Source organism: Sus scrofa, chromosome 4 (assembly GCF_000003025.6).
Source record: "Sus scrofa isolate TJ Tabasco breed Duroc chromosome 4, Sscrofa11.1, whole genome shotgun sequence".
Taxonomy (NCBI): Eukaryota; Metazoa; Chordata; class Mammalia; order Artiodactyla; family Suidae; genus Sus; species Sus scrofa.
In genome coordinates, this window is record NC_010446.5 from 75,826,866 (window position 1) to 75,848,955 (window position 22,090).

At 47.1% G+C, this 22,090-nt stretch overlaps 1 protein-coding gene across 8 annotated transcripts in view; it reads right to left on the reverse strand.

The window, feature by feature from the left end:
* The window catches only part of LYN (LYN proto-oncogene, Src family tyrosine kinase), a 110,438-nt gene that overhangs the window by 33,593 nt on the left and 54,755 nt on the right, over nucleotides 1-22,090 (reverse strand). For all 8 annotated transcript variants that reach the window (XM_021089363.1, XM_021089358.1, XM_021089361.1 and 5 more), the window contains exons 3-10: nucleotides 19,814-19,859; nucleotides 18,958-19,063; nucleotides 17,152-17,250; nucleotides 16,928-17,031; nucleotides 15,458-15,607; nucleotides 13,505-13,657; nucleotides 5,248-5,430; nucleotides 3,447-3,523 (exon numbers count right to left, since the gene is read on the reverse strand). In XM_021089363.1, coding sequence (XP_020945022.1) covers nucleotides 3,447-3,523; nucleotides 5,248-5,430; nucleotides 13,505-13,657; nucleotides 15,458-15,607; nucleotides 16,928-17,031; nucleotides 17,152-17,250; nucleotides 18,958-19,063; nucleotides 19,814-19,859 — 918 coding nt within the window. The remainder of the gene's footprint in view (nucleotides 1-3,446; nucleotides 3,524-5,247; nucleotides 5,431-13,504; nucleotides 13,658-15,457; nucleotides 15,608-16,927; nucleotides 17,032-17,151; nucleotides 17,251-18,957; nucleotides 19,064-19,813; nucleotides 19,860-22,090) is intronic.

A 22,090-nucleotide genomic window follows, 5' to 3' on the forward strand; every position in this document is an offset into this window, starting at 1 on the left:
TAAGTCAACGGCTTTATTTCTCCTCTCAGTCTCCCATTGCAAAAACCTGCTGACTTTAACTGTATCCTCTGTGAACCCTCAATTTCCCAAATCTCGGAGGCCATGGACAATGCTGATGGAAGAAAGAAAGTATAAACACGGGAGTTCCCGAGGTGGCTCAGCGTTAACGCACTCGCCTAGTCTCCAAGCGGATGTGGGTTCGAGCCCTGGCCTCACTCGGTGGGGTAAGGATCTGGCGTGGCTGTGGCTGTGGTGTAGGTCAGCACCTGCAGCTCCGATTCACCCCCTAGCCTGGGAACTTCTATATGCTGCAGATGCATTTGGAGTGGATAAGCAATGAGATCCTGCTGGCTAGCACAGGGAACTGTATCTAATCACTTGTGATGGAACATGATAGAGGATAAGGTGAAAAAACCCAGTTATGTATGTATAACTGGGTCACATGGTGATAATGCGGAAAAAAAAAGAATGCATATACGTTTATAACTGGGTCACTTTGCTGTATAGCAGAAACGGACAGAACACTGTAAATCGACTATAATAAAAAGTTAAATGTACTTTACAGCTTAGTAATTGTTGGAGCCAAAGCCCCACGTGGATGGACACAGCTCCTCTTCTGCATTACCATATCTCCACCCTGTAGTCAGGTGGAAGAAGGGGCAGGAAAGGCTGGATCATAGGTACCCGGGTCCTGTACTGCCTTGAGCCAGCTTTAGTACTATTTACTCTTGAGTTCTTCACTATGAGAGAGATGTTCATTCCTGGCCCAGGAGGGAGAGGAAACGGAGAAAAAATGCAGAGCTGACTTTCTTTGCACAGAGATGATTTCAGAAAAGTACATGAAGGAAGAGGAGGAGGCGTGAGTGAGGTGGTCAGTCCCCAGCCATCGAGGGACCGACAGCATCACTGCAGGCGGGGCCCAGGTGTGGTATATGATGTCAGCCAGACTGAGGTGGCCTAGCCCCATCCTCATGGCCAAGGTGCAAACCCCTCCCAGAGCATCAATATTATAAAACGAAGAGTGGGGAGCAGATGAAACAGATGACAATTAAGGGACCACAGAAGGGCTCACGAGGGCCCCCTGAAGGGAAGGGCTGGCGAAGGGTCTGGAAGAGATTTGTGGGGAACCAGGATGGACTCACAGAGGTCAAGAGAGTTAGTTTCATGCGGAGCCCTTGCCTGGGGCCTCCTGGGTGGTGCTGAGTCCCCCACGGACCCTTCACACGCCTGCTCTTAAACTAGACGTTGTACCTGGGGGTCACCGCTAGGGAAGCAAGCCTGAGACAGGTAGGCGTGAACTGGGCTCTGCTCACTGGCCTAGGTGGTGGTGGCCATGGTGGCCTCCATTGCCCCAGGCCCTCCTGGAACCTACAGCCTGAATGTCACGCTCAGGGCCAGGTTCTGTGATAACTTACTTTGCAATCTACAAAGGTTTAGAGAGCAATCTTTCCCCCCCAAATTGTTTTTGTTAGAAAAAATTAACCTTTGAAGTAATGGCAATAATTTAAAAGTTAAAGAATAGATACAGAGGTCTTGACTTGGACCTTAAAAACTCTGAAATGTCAAGATAAGCTATCAAGCTCATCTTGAAAAGACAAGCTATCAAGCTATCTAAAACCAAATGCAAAATACACGGGAGACAAAATAAAGTCCTGCCCAGGAGCAGTGTCTGGTGCCATGTGCTCATCTCCACGCCACAGAACAGCAGCCACAGTCAGACCCTGGGACGGAGACGGGGACGGCCACGCTGGCCTCCAGGTGGCATGCCCACTTTCCCACATCCCCATAGCCCCCTGGGACAAGCCTTGAGGACTCCCCCCATGCCCTCATCTACGTGGGGATGTCCAGATCACCAGCCCTCGTGGCCTCTCCTTGCTGCACGGTGATGGTTTTCAAACTGTGGGCCTGGAACCCTGAGGGTCCCCCAGAGCCTCTTGGCGGGGGGCGTAGGGAGTTTGAGGAGAGGCCCCAAAGCTGGGGATGCTTCCCCAGGCCCCTCATGCAGCTCTGCTTCTCTCCACGCTGGATCTCAGGGTCAGAGCTGTCCTCTGATTGGCTGCTCAGATACGAAACCCACCCAGCTCCCCAGACCCAGGGACAAGGTGACGACCTCCCCGCCATGGGGCCATCGCCCCCAGGACCCCTCACCATCCAGAGCAGGCCCAGAAGCCCGGGTCCATGTCCCCCCATTTAGACCTAACCTCAAACAACATCCCCTTAAAGGAGAAGAAACCGATCCCATTTGACAGGTGAATAAACTAACCCAAGAGGCAAAGCCCTCTTGACAGTGGTGACTGAGTGGCAGAGCCACAGTGCAAACTCCAGTCCAGACGCTAGACTCTGGCTCTGCCCATAGCATTCAGCTGCTCAGGATGTGTGTCTTGAACCTTTCCTCCTAGAAGCACCTTACACGGGGATTAATTCCTTTGGTCTCAATTACCCAACTTTTTTTTTTTTGTCTTTTTAGGGCTGCACTTGTGGCGTATGGAAATTCCCAGACTAGGGTTTCAAATCGGAGCTGCCAGATCCTTAATCCACTGAATGAAGCCAGGGATCGAACCTACATCCTCATGGATACTAGTTGGGTTCCTAACCTACTGAGCCACAATGGGAGCTCTTTAACTCCCCAGCTTTTCAAAGAGGGTCTGAGGCAGAAATGGGAGTGGGAAGTGAAGACCATAACGTCCCCGTTCCCCAGAACGTCCAGAAGTCTCTCGTGCTACTTTGGGCTTAGGGTGGGTGGCCTTCCCAACACAACCGCCCGGGACCAATACTGAGAAACGAGCAAATGGCCACAGACTAACAGGCGCAATGAAACTATTAAGCTGTGGCCGGCACCATTCACACGTCGTAACCGGCACAGTGCCCGCTACGGGTAACTTCCCTCTCCTCCTAAAGATACTTCAGAAAACATGGTTGCAACTTTCAGGCTCACACCAGAAATACAATGAATGACTATTTCTTAGAATCCTAAAGACCCATCCAATGAGATGGAGTGATGGAGCAGAGTAGGAAGGCAGAAGGGCGCTCTGTTCCCAGAGCTTGGAGGACTGAAAAGCATCAGTATTTAAATTACACCCCACTGCATCACTTAAAAGAGGCTGGGCCTGCACCGTGCAGAGCTGCTTCTCCAAAATGCAGCGCAAAGCGGTCCGTTCAGTTCAGCGGCTGGGTTCCTTCCGGTCTCTGGGCAGAAATGAGGACGCAATAAAGAGGCGGATCCGGGTCCAAGATGATGGCGTCTAAGCCAACCCTTGACACTGCACATGCATTCCAGGGGAAACACCCATCACTGCCTCCAAGGACCTGTCCCGTGGTGGGTCCTTCTGTCCTCACCCCACTGGAACGCCCTCAACACAAAGGCCTCTCCCTGGAGTCGGCGTCACCCAGGTCTGAACCAGGAGGTTAAAGCACGCAGACGGCGCACCCGCTTTGTCCTACGTCACCTGAGCGGAGAAGTCAATCAGCTTCGGAAGCAGCACTTTGCCCCCTTCGTCGCTCTTCAGGAAGTCCAGCAAGCTGCCTGTGGGTGGAGGAGGAGCAAGTCAGCACAGTGCAAACACACAAGGAAAAATCCAAACAAAATGCACACGATCGTTGCTACTGGTAGAGTGTGTGGGGGGAGACCCACACACAATTGTAGTTCTGCATGGTCACAGTGCCTTCTCCCGACATCGGTCACACTCCTCCAACCTGTCACCTCTGACTTCTGTGAAGTGGGCATGAGCTCCAAATAAGAAAGAGTGACTACAGAGCATGTGGTACACCTTTTGCAGCCCCCACTGACAGGGCTTCTCTGGGACAGACACCAGCCGGTCCTCCCAGCGGGCTGGCCTGCCCGCAGCAGGCCCTGGGCTGGGCTACTCCCCTCCATGTCCAGCACTCTCTCAGCCCATGACCCAGGCGCCCTGTGAGTATCTGATGAACCAGCTTGCTTTGGAAGACAGTCCTGCCTGAGGGGGAGTGTGCCCACAAGCAGAGTCTCCTGCTTCCTGTGGCTTGCTCTCTGCCACGTGACCTGCTTTTCCCCCTGGAACTTACAGTGCCAACCTGAGGGTGGCCTTGGGCAGGTCCCAGGAGCTCTGCCAAAGTCCACGTGGGACAGATTTAAAGCAGGTGCCAGGCCTCTGGCTGGGAGTCGGGGCTCAGTTAATGATGCTCACTGCCTCATCCACAAAACCCAACACAGACCCATGGCACCTGGCCTGAGATTGCTGGAAAGATGAGGTGAGGTTGCCCAGCAAAGGCATCAAGAACAGCCTAGCACATAGTAATTGCTCCATGAAAGGTGGGCACTGTTGTCAAGAGAAACTCACATTGACACTGACGATCAAGAATACTCCTAGTTAATTAATCCAGTAAGTATTTACTGAGCTCCTGCTTAAATATCTGATCCTGAGCCTAGTATGTGGGCTATAGCAACCTAAGCCACAGGTGATAGGGATTTAAAAAAAAAAAAAAAAAATGTTCTTTTTTGGAAGGACCCTGAGGGACTCATATTCTGAAATATTAACACATATGAAATAAGAAAATATAATAACCCTCTTTCTAATCTATTCGGCTATGACATCACACTGTAATCTCCATTCTGCATGAGCTAATCATTAAGGCTGGATTATGGCTTACATTTCTTTTCCTCCTTCGCTCCTCCTGAAGATTCTTTAGGAATCACTTGGCAGTTTCTTAGTGTCTCTACTGAACTGGAGGAGGAAGGAGAAAGGGCGATACACACAAAGGGTATCTTTTATCTCAAGCTGACAACTGTGGGAGAAAACATGGTTGCTTGTGAAAGCTCTTCAGGGGTCCAGTGATTGCACAGGAATTTAACCCTGACAGGTATTTAAAAATATTAACATTTTGAAGTGACACTCTGAGCACTTAGATAATGCTAGAGGGAAAAGGAACTGGTTTTGAAATAGTGAGAATTCACATTTTGAACCCCTGACACTAATAGTCTTATTTAAAATCTATATTTATTGATGGATAGACAAATATTCCTGGGGGCTTCTAGATCTGGGGTGCTACTCTTGGGGCCAGTATGGCTACGGAACTAGGAAACTACACATTAATTTTATAACAGATGATGTCCAGCGCGGTGGTTTATGAACAGGCTTCGAGTTCCTGCGTTTTCCGCCGTTTCGGTAGCGAGTGTGCTATTACACAGTTGAAATGATCTGGGTATTCTCTGAACACTCAGGCTTTATCCCTTGTGAGGTGGGGCGTCGCGAGCGCAGGTGCAGGACTCACCCTTGGCCATGTACTCGGTGATGATGTAGATGGGCTCCTCCTTGGTGACCACGGCGTACAGCCTCACCAGCTTGTCGTGCTGCAGAGTCTTCATGAGGTTGGCCTCCTCCAGGAACGCCTGCACCGACATCGTGCCTGGCTTCAGGGTTTTCACAGCCACTTTGGTGCTATTGTTGTAGTAACCTGGGAAGAAACAAAGCAAGAAGGCCATGCTTTATCAAACCCCAAATCCAAACCCTTCATGCAGACTTAGAAGAAAGTTTAGTTACAGATGGAAAAAGCTGCTCTACACTCTTTAGTGTTAACATGATCTAAAATGCTATCTAGGTAAGATTGGGGAGGCTGAGTAAAGGATAGATGGGATTCTGTGTACTATCTTTACCAAAAAAACCCTAAAATTATTCTGAAATCACAAGATTTTTAAGAGTTTCCGCTGTGGCACAGCAGGTCAAGAATCTGGCAGTGTAGGTTGCAGCTGTGGCTCAGATTCAATCCCTGGCCTGGGAACTTCCATATGATGCAGGGGCGGCCATTAAAAAAAAAAATTATAAAACAACAGTGAAAGAAAACTCCATATGCTTTCTACCATTTTCTCTAGTTAATTAGATTTTCTCTATTCAATAAAATGTTCTTTATCCAAGGGCAAAAAGCACCCCCACACCATGACGCTATATATTCTTACAGATACCAACACTGACAATGGTCTGGAAGAAAATCCCACTGTCTCCAATGGTGAGATTATAGGTGATTTTCATTTTGTTCACTGTACCTTTAACCCTTTACCAAAGTTATTAAAAGGATACGTATTTTTATAATCAGAAAAAACAAGCTTTGCACTTGAAAGAAATTATTTACTAATGTTAAGGTACAAACAATATCCTAGAGGCAAATAAGCATTCCCTAGCTTTCCAAAAGAACCGGATGGCTGGTTCTGTGTGAATGGAGGAGGCTGTGCTGATGCTGTGTCCGGGGACCACTGCTCGCTGCACCCCGCCCCCACCCAGCAGATGCAGCAGAAGCACATCAGAGAAGACGCCCGTCTGGCTCGGCTGACTGCAGCATCTCCCACACCTTCTTCGGCACAGAACACTTTTTCCAGCACTGTGTCACAGCCCACGGAACGCACTTTGGGAAACACTGCCTCCGTGTTACAGTGCCCGAAGGCACCGCTTTTCTGGGTCCCGCTTCAGTGATGTGCTCACGTGGGACGTTGATTTTCTCCAGGAAAGCCTTTTCTCAGTGGTTTGGAAAGCGGAAGTACAGAAAATTCCATGCCCCATTCCTTCTGTTTCCACAGTTCTCTTGGAAGTGCCAAAAAAAAAAAAAAAAAAAAAAAAAAAAAAGGGCGGGAGGAGGGCATGGCAGCTGGTCACCACCACGAGCCACCACCGACAGTTCCCTCTTCCTGGTGCGTTTCAGCTCGACAGCACCAGCCCCAAGAAGGATGCTAGTCTCAGGAAGGGTGACGAGTGTCCATCCCCTTGTGTAGGTCACAATTCTCTGTATGCACAGCTTGTGCTCAGTGAAAACCGACAACGATGGTCTCTGGGTGGTAGAATTTGGGGTGGCTTTTACTTTCTTTTGTTCTTTTCTATTTTGCTTACATTTGTGAATGAGTATATATTGTTTGTTTGTTTATGAAAGGAATGAGTTTTAAAAAGAAAAGAAAGCATGTTTCTATTTCCACATCTTCCATTGGGCAAGAAAAAGTACTAGTTAACAGCTAATAATCAACTCTGGTTAATTTTTCTTCTAATCATGAATACTAGTTTTTCTTTTAAAACTTTTCCTTTTCTGTTCCCGTTTGATTTGTATTTAGTAGAAGCTTTCCATGCCCTCCAGAAAAATGAAGACCACAGTATATAAAATAAAGGGTGAGAGCATTTGGCTATGGAAGTAATGGAAAGGTGACAAAGTACTGTCTGGGGAAGACGCATGCACACACATGTTCATTGCAGCTCTATTCACAATAGCCAAGACATGGAAACAACCCAAATGTCCACCAACAGACGACTGGATTAGGAAGATGTGGTATATATACACAATGGAATACTACTCAGCCATAAAAAAGAACAAAATGATGCCATGTGCAGCAACATGGATGGAACTAGAGACTCTCATCCTGAGTGAAGTAAGTCAGAAAGAGAAAGACAAATACCATGTGATATCACTTATATCTGGAATCCGATATAAGGCACAAATGAACCTTTCTACAGAAAAGAAAATCATGGACTTGCAGAACAGACTTGTGGTTGCCAAGGGGGAGGGGGAGGGAGTGGGGTGGTTGGGAGCTTGGGGTTAATAGATACAAATTATTGCTTTTGGAATGGACTAGCAAAGAGATCCTGCTGTGTAGCACTGGGAACTATATCTAGTCACTTATGATGGAGCATGATAATGTGAGAAAATAGTATGTGTACATGTATGTGTAACTGGGTCACCATGCTGTAGAGTAGAAAAAAAAATTGTATTGGGGAAATAACTATTAAAAAAATTACCATCCGGGGTCATTTTCAAAAGCCACAACCTACACAAAACAAAGGAGTCATGAATATATTAAATCGACTTTCCCTCTAGATGCATCACTACAAACAATATAACCTTTCCTATGGCTCTTAAGAGTGAATTTAGGAGTTCTGTGGTGGAGTTCGTTAAGGATCCAGAGTTGTAACTGCAGCAGCTTGGGTCACTGCTGTAGTGTGGGTTCAGTCCCTGGTCCAGGAACTTCCACATGCTGCAGGTGAGGCCAAAACATTTAAATTCCACCAACTGAAGTCCTTTAATATTACATTTGGATCAAGAAGTTTCCATTGTAAATCTGAAAGTTCATCAGTTGCTTTAGTCTATCCGTGGCAGCACATAGAAAGGCAAAAACAAAACAAAACCAAAAAAAACCTCCTTTGAAGGAGTTCCCGTTGTGGCTCAGCAGTAACAAACCTGACTAGTATCCATGAGGACGCAGGTTCGAATCCTGGCCTCGCTCAGTGGGTTAAGTATCTGGCATTGCTGTGAGCTGTGGTGTAGGTTGCAGATGCGGCTCGGATCTGGTGTTGCTGTGGCTGTGACGTAAAAGAAAGTACACCTCCTTTGATACGTACACCCAGCAAAGGACTAGTGTCCAGAATATATAAAGAATTCCTACAAATAGGTAAGAAAAATAGCCAAGGGCTTGGAAGGGCCTATTAAAATAAGGAAATTCTCATGACTAATAAACTTGTGAAAGAAACACAATCTTATCAGTAATTAGGGAAATGTAAATAAAGCCACAGGGAGAAACCACCACCCAGCCAGACAAAAATGGCAAAGCCTGACAATCCTGGGAGCTTGGCAGGGACCCGAGCAGCTCCTGCAGCCTTTCCTGGGCTCCTTCTGCGCATCACTGAAAGTCAGTAGCAAAGCTTCTGTCTTCAACAATAACTTCAAGGGCCCCCGGCTGGATGTTGACAGAGCAGGCTCCTTTCCAGTGCAGTCATCTCAAGGGACCACCCACAGGGGCTGTGCCACCCGGAGCCCACCTCCACCCAGGTACCTCTGTTATCAGGTAAGGCAACACTGCAAAGGCTCAAACCCCGCCTGTGAAAGTGGAACCTGGACAAGTGCTTTGGAAACGAAGCCGGCAGCCTTTAGCAAAGCTGAACATCCATACACCTGTGTTCCTGCAATCCAGTCCTGGTCACCTAGGGAGGCTCTTGTGTCCCTGCTCCAAGCAGCACAGGGTGTTCACGGAAGCCTTGCTCAAAACGCAGGGACGATGCCGAGGCCATCAATAAATACTAAGAAAGAGGTAGGATTCCTTCACATAAAGTTCACGCTGAAACTACAGATTCTCCTACTAAGTGCATAAGTCAGAAAGAGAAAGACAAATACCATATGATATCATTTGTATGTGGCACAAATGGAAGTTTGTGTTGTGGCTCAGTGGTAATGAGCCCGGCTAGTATGCATGAGGGTTTGATCTCTAGCCTTGCTCAGTGGGTAAAGGATCTGGCATTGCCGTGAGCTGTGGTGTAGGTTGCAGATGCGGCTCAGATCCCGCATTGCTGTGGCAGTGGTGTAGGCCAGAAGCTATAGCTCCGAATCAACTCCTAGCCTGGAAACCTCCACATGCCGCGGGAGAGGCCCTAAAAATATATATGTTTATATATTTTTATATTTAAAAACATATATACATTATATATATATAATGAAATATATATGGCACAAATGAACCTATCCTTAAAATAGAAACAGATCATGGACATGGAGCACAGGCTTGGGGTTGCCAGGGGGAGGGGGAGGGAGTGGGATGGACGGGGAGTTTGGGGTGAGTAGATGCAAATGATGACATTGAGAATGGATAAGCAATGAGGTCCAGCTGTACAGCACAGGGAACTATGTCCAGCCTCTTGGGAGAAACCATGATGGAAGATTATGCAGGAAAGGGAATGTGTATATATATATATATATATATATATATATATATATATATGCGACTGGGTCACTTTGCTGTACTGTAGAAATTACCAGAACAGGGAGTTCCCTTCGTGGTGCAGTGGTTAACCAATCCGACTAGGAACCATGAGGTTGCGGGTTTGGTCCCTGCCCTTGCTCAGTGGGTTAAAGATCCGGTGTTGCCGTGAGCTGTGGTGTAGGTTGCAAACACAGCTCGGATCCCGCGTTGCTGTGGCTGTGGCATAGGCCAGTGGCTACAGCTCCGATTAGACCCCTAGCCTGGGAACCTCCATATGCCGTGGGAGCAGCCCTAGAAAAGGCAAAAAGACAAAAAAAAAAAAGAAGAAAGAAAGAAAGAAATTGCCAGAACATTGTGAATCAACTATACTCTAATAAAAATAAATAAAGTTCGAAACTAGGCAAAGGGCAACTGTACTGTGTGGGGGTGCACACACCTCCACTTGCAAAAGTAGCAGAACTATAAAGCAAAGTCAGGAAACCATCACAAAAGTCAGACCAGCAGCTGCCTTCGGGGGACAGGCGGCTTGTGGTCGCAGGGGCTAAGTGGGGGCTTCTGGGTGCGATCTCAGCGGCTACCACCCAAGTTTTCATGTAATTAGCTGTGAAATCGAGCAGGCGTATGGGCTGCACTCCTCCGTCTGCTTGTTACAGCGCATGGCCACAAAAGAGAAACCAAGCTCTTCTCAAATTAAAAGCCATGGCACGCACGGAGACCCTCCCAGAACCTCAAGTTATGGATAAAGAATGAAGAAAAAATTGCTTTCCAAGCATGGGGGAAGAATTGTCAGGAAATGTTGCAGCTGCTAAAGATATTAAACATGCTGATAAGGCGCCTGGAAGGAGCAGTGAGTAAAACAGCTGTGTCAAACTGGCTCCAGAAAGGCTGCAGTTTCCGCTCAGTGGTCTTAGGGCCGTGACATCTGAACGACAGGGTAGGTTTCCCTTTGCACTAAAGGCATGATTTTTATTTTATTTTTAATTTTGTTTTCTTTTTTATGGCCACACCTGTGGCATATAGAAGTTCCCAGGCTAGGGGTCAAATCAGAGTTGCAGCTACCGGCCTACACCACAACCACAGCAACACCAGATCCAAGCCACGTCTGAGACCTACACCGAAGCTCATGGCAACACCAGATCCTTTAATCCACTGAGCAAGACTAAGGATCGAACCTGCATCCTCACAGACACTAAGTTGGGTCCTTAATGCACTGAGCCACAATAGGAACTTCCAAGGCATGATTTTATTCAGCACTTAGGATCCAGCTTCTTAGATACCCCCAGGGGTGGAGGTATCTCACTCAGCCACAGAGATTTGGTCTTACAGTGGAAACAGGACTTTTAAAAAAATCTTTCGAAGGTAGTAAATGATTTCTTGCGGGTGCTGCTCTGCCCCAGGTCAAGAAAGCTGACATGACAATGTGAGAAAACTCCACGTGTGACCAACTTGCTGAAAAGCGCATAAGAGCACAAAACGGAGGGGAGCTTTACAGAAAAAGGCACATCGTTGATTTTAGACGGTGGCTGGTGATTTGTTTCAGTACAGAGGCTCCCGTGAAAACTTATAAGGCAAAATTCCACGGCGAGTAGGTTTCCTCTCTTTCACAAAGTCTCTTCAGAGACCAGGAGGCAACAGGAAACATCTCCCTTCGTGTCCCTGACAGGTCAGTTCCCTTGGCACCCAGCGGCCCACGGAGGCAAATGTGTCACCAAGCCAGATGTCAGGAGGATCACACGGACAAGAGGAAACAGCTTGAGGGAGAAATTCCTCTGTCTTTTATCCCCTCCCACTGCTCCCCCCAGGACAGGCCACTTCCTAGTATTTGTCCACTGTGCTTCAGACCAACAAAAATCCAGACCACAAGGTATGACCAGGGTCTGGGAGCCATTTCTCACGCTTCACGAAAAGATTCACTCACTTGGCTGACAAGGATATACCTTTTAATTCATTGTCCTTTTTCTACCAATGAGAGAAGCTAGTGAGCTTATCCCTCAGAAAGTAAAAACCTAAATTCTGGTGGCGCTCAATGGCACAAACCTGGCCCCTAAACCACTGAACTGAGGCAGGGCTCAGTCAGGGGGAGACACACACAGGAAAGACCTCCTCTGACCTGACCTGCACCACGTCAGCCACCACCATTCTTTGGGCTTCGTGCCCAGCATCCCTCTGCGAAATGCATTCAACACACTGAAAGATTTCAACAGCTAAGGAAGAGCTTCCTGGCTGGCAGCCAGGTTCACAGACCCGTATTTGCGAAAGATCCCAGATCGAAATGTTCTATTTTGTTCCCTTTCTTTCTTTTCCTTCCTTCCTTCCCTCCCTCCCTCCCTCTCTTTCTTCTTTTCTTTCTTTAATACAAAACTAGAAGGAGGCAAGCACAAGCAAAAAGCAAACAACTTTCAATATCAATATCCCAGCAGTGATTTTATATCCCAGGTTTGCAACGTGTTACCACTGGGGAAGTTGAGTAAAAGCTACATGGGGTCTCCCTGGGTTATTTTGCTGATTTCTACGACAGTATTATTAAAATATAATTCCTATACTATATTATTGTCTCCCTTGAAGTATATAATCCATTGGCTTTTCTATATTTATATTTGTGGGACCATCCCTGCCATCAATAACTGGAGTGTTTTCATGGCCCCCAAGGAAACCCCATACCCATTAACAGTCCCATCCTGCTCCCCCTTCTGCTAAAGCAGCGGCAACAGGAGAGGATGGGCAAAGCTGTGATGCCAGGGGCTGAGATTTTAGAGGGCAAACCTCTCTCACAGACCCCTGGCTGGGGACATGACACGACCACGAGGAGGCAGAGGCTGAAGAGCCTAGTTTGTGCTCTGCTGGGGCCAAACAGTTTCCAAAAGCCATTTACCCTTTCTCTTTAGAAATCACGACTGTTCTCACTCACGCAAAGCTGGCGTGGAGACTGTGATCCAAGAAAAAGAGCTGTTAGAAATTCTTATTCCAGGGGTTTCCATTGTAGATCAGTGGGTTAAGAACCCGATATTGTCTCTGTGAGGATGTGGGTTCGATCCCTGGCCTTGCTTAGTGGCTTAAGGATCTGGTGTTGCCATAGTCTATGGCGTAGGTTGCAGATATGCTCGGATCCAGCTTTGCTGTGGCTGTGGTGTAGACCTGCAGCTCCCCTTGGACCCCTGGCCCGGAAACTTCCATATGCCGAAGTGCAGCTGGAAAAAGAAAAAAAAAAAAATCTTATTACAAAGGGAAAGGAATTCACGTTCACTATAAAAAAAACCTTAGAAAAGACAGGTGGGTAAAAAGAATTCCCTGGGGGAAGCCACTGCTGGAATTTCGGTGAACTTCTTGCCAGCCTGAGATGGCAGCATTTAATAATAAGGAATGCTTCACTGATGATGGAACTTTGAGCATCTTGAGAAAGTTTCTTGGTGAGAAACCACAGTATATGTGAGGCTCTCTCTTCAGCTCCCTAGTAAGGATGGTCCTAGCCCAGGGCCACCCTTCCCTGAAATGCAAGCATGTTCCGGTACTTATTTCACGGGTGTATCCAGAGAGTCTGGTGATGAGAGAATCGTGGAAGAGAAGACAGAACCACCAGCATAAATGCCACTGCCCACTTCCTGATAAACATTCCTCCTGAAAGAGAGTTACCAAGTCACAGGAAGAGGTAGAATCTAATCTCGTGGGTGTTGTAGGTGAGTCCTTGGCACCAGGTGGACAAAAGGAAACAAAAGTAGCCATACTTCTGAGAAAACGGACAGAAACGGCTGGAGTTCTTGCGTCTCCCACCATCACCTCCAGAGGGGACTCTGTCTCCCACACACTCACCCATCCAGACTTCCCCGAACTGCCCAGCGCCGAGCCTCTTCACCAGCTTAATGGACTCCCGGGGGATCTCCCACGCATCTTTGTCCCATGGCTTCTGTGGTTTGGGGCTAATGCACGCCTTCTCCAATCTTCTGCACAAGCCATCCGACTGCTCTGATTTGAAGGAGAGAGTAAACGCGGAAAAGGTGATCCTTTGCATTTTACCAGCATCTGCAGAGACGTCTGGACGATCCATCTTATCATTTCCAACCCGCCAAAGTCTACAAACCTAAAATACTCAAGGGGGTATCTTCTGTGTAATAACATAACATTTGAAATTCTTTTTTTTTTTTTTTTTTTTTTTTTGTCTTTTTGCTATTTCTTTGGGCTGCTCCCTCGGCATATGGAGGTTCCCAGGCTAGGGGTCGAATCAGCTGTAGCTGCCGGCCTACGCCAGAGCCACAGCAATGCAGGATCCAAGCCGCATCTGTAACCTACACCACAGTTCACGGCAATGCTGGATCGTTAACCCACTGAGCAAGGGCAGGGACCGAACCCACAACCACATGGTTCCTAGTTGGATTCGTTAACCACTGCGCCACAATGGGAACTCCACATTTGAAATTCTTAAGTGAAAGACAATTTAAGACAGACTGGATTGTATTCACCAGGAATGCTAATCTATAAAAATTAAAAGCAGAATGAACAGATAAATAAAGACAGACAGGTGGTCACACTTAATAAAAGTATCATCACCGAGCTCATGTAAGCTCTTCAGGGCACAATGCTGGGGACTTGGTTGTGTCACCAGGAGACCCTAGCTCCACAAAAGGGCCAGGGCTCCACAAGCACTCAACGCACGGGGCTGATGAACAGAGGGTGGGGGTAACGGGGGGCGGGGGCACCAAATCCGGGGCACTTGCTCTCTCCATACTGTGGGACCTAGGCAAATTTTATCAGGCGTGTTCCCTTAGAGCAGGTGGAAGAAATAAGCAGTAACAACAGCTGCCCATCACAGCCAAACTCAAACCTAAAGGCTGGTTGTGGGTTCATCAGAGCAGTGCTGGAGAGCAGTCTGGAATTGGAGCTGATGGGCCACTTCTAAATAATTTGGTGTTTGGGGGTTATTTCTGTTTTCTGTGACCAGGAGTATCTATTACTTTTACACACACGTACACATATATACACTAAGACACATCCACAAATCGGCATTCCTAGTCTAGACATTTAAAGATGCGTTGTAAAAAAGTATGTACGATGCCAAGATAATATTCATTACTTTCTTTGTAATTCTGGAACAGCAGCTGTTAAAACAGCACAAATCAATGGGAAGGTCTGTGATAATTATTCATAAAGACCCAAGCTGACCCTGAATGTATACTTATAGTTTCATTTAGAACCAATTATAATCCTCCAGCTTTATCCAGAAGAAATATGACACATACAAAAAAAATTTTTTTTTCCTTTTTTTTTTTTTTTTGGTTTTTTAGGGCCACACTCGAGGCATACAGAGGTTCCCGGGCTAGGGGTCAAATCGGAGCTGTAGCCGCTGGCCTACACTGCAGCCACAGCCACATCTGTGACCTACACCACAGCTCGTGGCAATGCCAGATCCTCAACCCACTGGGTGAGGCCAGGGAGTGAACCTGTGTCCTCATGGATACTAGTCGGATTTGTTTCCGCTGAGCCATGATGGGACCTCCCAAAATTGTATTTAACATAGTATTTGAAGTCCTAGCCACAGCAATCAGACAAGAAAAACAAATAAAAGGTACCCAAATTGGAAAGGAAGATATAAAACTGTCACTATTTGCAGATGACCTGATACTATACATAGAAAATCCTACAGACTACCAGAAGCCTAGTAATCAATGAATTCAGTAAAGTGGCAAGATACAAAAAATTGCAATATAAAAAAGTATTGGACACCATATAGTTATAGCTTTTCCTGTCTGACCTTGTGTTGTCACTTACTTTGGTAATACTTAATCATGTCACTGATACAAGGAAAAGTGATTCGTGGGGAGATGTAATAACCCCCATTGTCCAGGCTTCTGATTTTGTAGTGCTTAATAACATCTCCATGCACCGGGTCGTAATCTCTGACCGACAGAGAGTAACTTCCTGAGGGGGAAGAAGCACAGCAATGATTACACTGATGTTCTGTAAGTATGATAAGCATTATACACACCATGGTAAACCCTTTTTTGCTTCCTTTTTTTTTTTGCATTTTAGGGCCCCACTCTCAGCATATGGAGGTTCCCAAGCTAGGGGTCAAATCAGAGCTGTAGCTGCCATCCTACACCACAGCCACAGCAATGCAGGATCCAAGCCTCGTCTTCGACCTACACCACAGCTCACGGCAACGCCAGATCCTCAACCCACTGAGCAAGGCCAGGGACCAAACCCGAGTCTTCCTGGATCCTAGTTGGGTTTGTTAACCACTGAGCCATGAAGGGAACTCCCATGGTACATCTTTTTAAATAAAAACATATACACTCTAAATTGAGCATGTTTATAGTACACAATTTTGAAGTCTTATCAAAAAAGTCTACTTGACAAACAAGGCTAGCGTTTTGTTTGCCGTAACGCTTACCAACATGCACCTTTCCTTCTTTGTGATTTTTTTTTCAATTATTTCAGTGAATTGGAAAGTTATTTTGATTTTCTTTCTCTTAAAATTTCAAGATTAACTCTCAATAATCATGTAAGAGGCTCTGCAAATATAAAGCAGGGTAAGAAATGGCGAGTTATGTCTGCTTTTATGTTACTTTAGTAGCAAAATTAATAATTTCAGTTTGTTATTTGTTATGAAACTATAAAACTTTCACTATCAGAACACAGTACAGGCAGAGCTCAGCGATATGGCAGGTTGGGTTCCAGATCACTTCAAAGAAGCAAATACTCTAATAAAGTAAGTCACACAAACTTTTTGGCCTCTCAGGGCATAAAAAAGTTATGATGACACTGTGCTGTAGTCTATCAAGTGTGCAATAGCAAATGTCTAAAAAACAACATATGTACCTTACTTTAGAAATGATTTATTGCTAAAAATTGCTAATCATCATCAGATCCTCCACTAAGTCATAATAATAACATCAAAGATCATTGATCATCGATCTCGCCACATAAATATAATAATAACAATGGAAAAGTATGAAATGTTGTGAGAAGTACCAAAATGTAACACAGAGACACGAAATGAGCCAAGGCTGTTGGAAAAATGACACCAATACACTTGCTCCATGCAGGTTGCCACAAACCTTCAATGTGTTACAAAAAAAAAAAAAAAGCAGTATTTGCAAAGCACAACAAAGTGAAGCCCAATAAAATGAGGTTGGCCTGTAATTCCTTTGGTTTTTGTTTGTTTTGGGAATTCTAGAATCATTTCTAAGAATGATTTCCTAAAGGGTGCTTTATAAGAGGACGTAAGTCACTTCCTACCTTTTAATGTTTCACTTTCTCTGATAAGAAAAGCTCCGGGGCTGTTCCCTGGTGCCAAAAGCTGCCTTTCAGCGTCTTTCCTGGTTATGTCCTTGAAAAACCACCTGAGGAGACAGAGTAACATTGCCTGGGTGTCATAATCCAGGGAAGGAAAATGACTAAGAAGAAACAAGAAATGCAATTGACAAGCAAAACCGTCTTAGACAAAACTGGGAAGGACTCACTCTTCTGTTTCCAAGGTGTTGACTTTGGCCACGTAGTTGCTGGGGATGAAGCCTTCTCTCTTGGTTGAAAGGGATTTCGCTTTCCACCACTCTCCGTGCCTGGAATAGAAACACGTATCCCAAAGGGTTTGGATCCAGTGCCTCAGGGACCACAACAGCAACTGTCCTCACTGTTTGTTGTGGGGCAGGTGAGGGAGGGCAGGAGACCCCGGGAACCCCAGGATGGGGGGGGCGGGGTGTTCACACCTCTTGCTGAAACACAAATATCTTTTTTTTTTTTTTAGGGCCACATCTGCAGCACATGGTTCTCAGCCTAGGGGTCTATACCACAGCTACAGCAGATCTGAGCCACGTCTACAACCTACACCACAGCTCACGGCAATGCTGGACCCTTAAACCCACTAATCGAGGCCAGGGATCAAACCCACATCCTCATGGATACTAGTTAGGTTTGTTACCGCTGAGCCACAACAGGCGCTCCCTGAAATACAAATATCTTTAGCGCTGGGGCAAAGGAAAACAGCCTCATGACTGTAGCGTGGGTCGCTGGGCTCCCAGGTGCCAAACAGGAGCTGGTGAAAATAGTTCCTCTCTTGCAGAAGCAAAAAGTTCGTAACTTCCCTCGGGATAGCTAAGAAATGCTTTAGGATCCTTACAGAAATGGGAGTCAGGAGAGTAAAGGGCCAGCATTCCTATGCTACAAACTCCTTTGTGAAAATATTTCATTTCCATAGACAGATGTCGTGGAAAAAAGAAATAGAAAACCATAAAATAGTCCCAAGCCGGTAAGTCCCATCACCACACTCCCATCTTTTGCAGGAGGCACAGAGCCGGGGAAGGGGCTGGGGAGGGAGGGGTGGATGGGTCGCTGGGAGCCTCAGCACATTCCCCGTCAGAGTCCCACAGGCAGGCGGGGGTCCCTGCACAGAAGACATCATACTGGCCCTAGGCTGTGGTCCATTCCATGCCTGTACCATGTTCACAGACGTGCACACACACGTGATTCTCACATGAAACCCATGGCAGAGGTACTGCCGCTCCTGCTTATAAGTGAGGACACTAAGGTGTCCTGTTGCAGTGACTTGTCGAGGTCACGCAGCTATCAAGTGGCAGGGCCAGGGTCAGGTTCAAATTCACACTCAACCAGGAACTGACAAGTGCTCTCGGGCACTCGGTGCCTTATGCTAACAAAGGTCTCCCTCCTCCAACCCCCCAAGGGTCTCTGGGTGGCAGGCCAAGGCGACGCCATATGCAAGATTAGAAAGTGAGGGAGAATTACTGGAGTTCCTTATTCTCAAACGGGGCCCTGAGCCCTGCGGTCTGAGCAGGGCCACAGGGCCGTGAGTCAGCATGGAGGGTCAAGAAAACGATGTCCAGCATCTTCACAGAAGTGCTAACTGCTGAGCAGGGCTTCTCCCGACATGACCTCTGCTTCAGCAGGCGCCCTGCTGAGTCACACCCAGCTGGGCCCACATGCCCAGGCTGAATGGGAGTAAAATTTGCTACACGAAAATGGCAGAGAAACAACATGTGCTTCCCCAGGCGGCATAGACGGAGAAGGAAAGAGTGGTGTCTGTCCTCAAAGGGAGAACCCTCGGGAAGTGCCCACAGCAGAGCCTAAGAAGAGAACCCCTCTGGCTCTGCTCTTCCCGGCAGCAAGGAGGCTGGGGGCTGTGTGCCCACCCCAGGGAGTGTCTGCTGGCAGCAAGGGGCTGGGGGCCATGTATCCACCCCAGGGGGCGTCTGCTTCATGTGTGGCTGGCGGCCAGGCGAGGGGACAGTGGGTGTGACCCCGGGCGCACTTACTCCTCCAGGACTTTCATCTTCTCCCCTTTCTTGAATGACAAGTCATCCGGGTGGATGCCATCATAGGGGTACAAAGCCACCACGATGTCTCCTTGCTCCTCGGGATCTAAGAAGGAAGGATGCAAGCACAAGCCTTTAGGATCCTCCGCAGAAACGTCATGACAAGACCTCACAGGGCTTAAAGGACACGCCGAGGAGAGGAGGCGGGTGGAAGATCTGCTTCCTTCCTGGAGAGGCTCAGGGCCTGGGGTGCAGTCAGCCCCACTGTACACACAGGGTGTGTCATTTCAAATCATGCAGACCTACAACCATAAGGACTCCCGACTCCGTGTCTAAGAGGTGAGACGCCTGCGCTCATGCAGCATATTCACAAAAGCCAAGAGGAGCAAAAATCCAAATGAATGCAATGCAGTCGACACGGACAGCAGAACATTAGTCAGCCTTAAAAAGGACGGAGATTCTGACACACGCTACAACGTGGATGAATCCTGAAGGCTGTGCTCAGTGAAAGAAGCCAGCCTCAAAAGGACAATGCTACTGGATTCCCTAGAGCGTTCAGACTCAGAGAGACAGAAAGCAGGAGGTGGGCGGGGCCAGGGCCGGGAGGAGGGCTGGGACCGAGGGTTTAGTGGGGACAGTTTCAAGGTGGGATGAAGAGAAGTTCTGGAGGTGGATGGTGGTGATGGCTGCACAACACGGTGAATACGCTCGATGCCACCAAACTGGACACGTTGACATGGTCAAAAGGATGCGTGTTATGCAATGGGACTCTTTTTTCCACAAAACACCCAGGACAACTACTTGAGAGGGGCTCTAACAGTGAAGACAAGAAACGACCACTGTCATGAAAACATACCTTTGGTTTGAAACCTCTGTCCTGGTAAAAGCTGAGAGTCTGCCACCTACGAGAGAACATTTGTTAGAAAGATATTTTTGAGGTTCAGCTTTTTATGCTTACACTCATATTGCAGGCACCGTTCTTTGCCAACAGCAGCAAACGAGGTTGGGGTTGGCTAATTTCTAAGCAGGAAAGCAGAGGAATGCAGAGAGGGGACCTGGATGGGAGGTCCTGACGACCCCCAAGGAGCAGGGAGGGGCTCTTCCTTCCCCAGCAGACACTGACCTATTCCTACAGGAGATGAACAAGCTCTGGACAGGGGCCTCGAGCTGCTCACTCACTCATCCCCCTCCGTATTCCTTGTTAATAGATCCCTCGGGTTGTTTGGGGCGGCAGTGTGCCCAGCTACATGCCTGTGCCTCCCGGTCCTCCAACATCCTATGCAGCCAGGGGAGCAAGCGGACCTGCAAGCTGTCGGGAGGTTTTTGGGACTGGTTCTCCTGGTCCCTTGCCTTCTCTGTTCTCCAGAAGCAGGTAACACCTGGGGGCTCAGCAGCCATGCAAACCAGTCACCAGACGCGACAGAGCCAAAGGTGGAGTGGCCTGGAGCCCTGGTGACCTTGTGGAAGTGCCACCAGCAAGACCGCTGATCTTCATGTCTCCTGGGCTTGTTTTAACAACAGCAGTCAGGGCTCAGGCACTAGCTGCTGAGAACAAGTTCAAAGGCCCCCAGGCTTACTGTGGCTGCCCCGCATTGTGTCATGGGGACAGAGGCTCATTGGGAAGCCAATTATCAGGCAGGGTCTGGGGGCACAAAAGGCCACCTCAATTACATTTTAAATCGAATTCCTTTTCCCTCAGTGACCATAGGTGAAAGGCCTCTTGGGCCTCTTTTTTTTTTTTTTTTTTTTTTTTTTTTGGCTTTTTGCCTTTTCTAGGGCTGCTTCCCACGGCATATGGAGGTTCCCAGGCTAGGGGTCTAATCGGAGCTGTAGCTGCCAGCCTATGCCAGAGCCACAGGAATGCGGGATCCGAACCGCGTCTTCGACCTACACCACAGCTCACGGCAACGCCAGATCCTTAACCCACTGAGCAAGGTCAGGGATCGAACCTGCAACCTCATGGTTCCCAGTCAGATTCGTTAACCACTGAGCCACGACAGGAACTCCTCTTGGGCCTCGGTTAAAGAAGGTATTGTCATGGCTTATACCCACAAAGCATGTTGCCCTTTGATTAAAGTGATCTCATGGAATTGGGAACAAAACAGTTAGTACTGAAATTTAAATGTCTTAGCAAAGTCAGCCAATCGGATGGTTGGGGTGGGGACCTGGAGACTATCTCCCTGGTATCAGAAAATCTTGGGTCCATATTATCCTTAAATACTTATTTTAAGACGTTTTATACTGATTTTGAATTCATTTAGATTTGCAAAATTAGGAATTCTGACCAATTTTAGATGAGTTAGAGGAAAGCATCAGAAGATGAGAAACGAATGTAGTTATTCGGAAAGCAGCAAGCTGATTCTCACACATCAAAGTGTCTTTCGTTCACAAATGTTTCAACACACTTTGCAGAAGACAAAAATACTCGTATGGAATACTTCTATCATCATGCTCTCTTTGTAAGATGTCTTTTCCTTAGGATCTTGTTGAACTGGCAGCAACTCAGCCTCGCCGTCACATTAGGCCTCCTGTGACAAATCCAGGGGGCAGTGCGCACAGCTGGGGGAGCCGAGTGTTATCTACGGCCGTGGAAGAAGGTCCATGACCAAGGGCCTCCGTAACCAGAGGCACAAGTAAATGCTCCCGTACATGTGGGAACTGAGAGACTTCAAGCACGTTTACCACTTCTGCTTTCTAACTTAATTTTTAACTTTGTAATTGTTACTCTTTTCTTTTGGCCATACATGCAGCATATGGAAGTTCCCGGACCAGGGATTGAACCTGCACCACAACAGTGACAGCATCGAATCTGTCGCCAGTTGTGCCACAAGAAAACCCTTAACTTCCTTTCCTCTTAATAATAGGAAAAATGGTGCATGAGTTCATACGGTTTCCCTTTGCTTTTCTGAATAAAGGACATATTCTTTAATCTCTTTAAAAAAAAAAAAAAAAAACCTTTTAAAGCATGTAACATCTATACAGCACATGATACCAGAAAAAGCCAGATCCTTTTTATGAGATCTTTGAAGTGTATAATAAGAAAACTATTTGTGACTCCAATTCCTTGTACTAGTTCATTTTCTATTAGTCATATTTACATGTATAGCTCCATGCCTATACCTATTCATGTGAT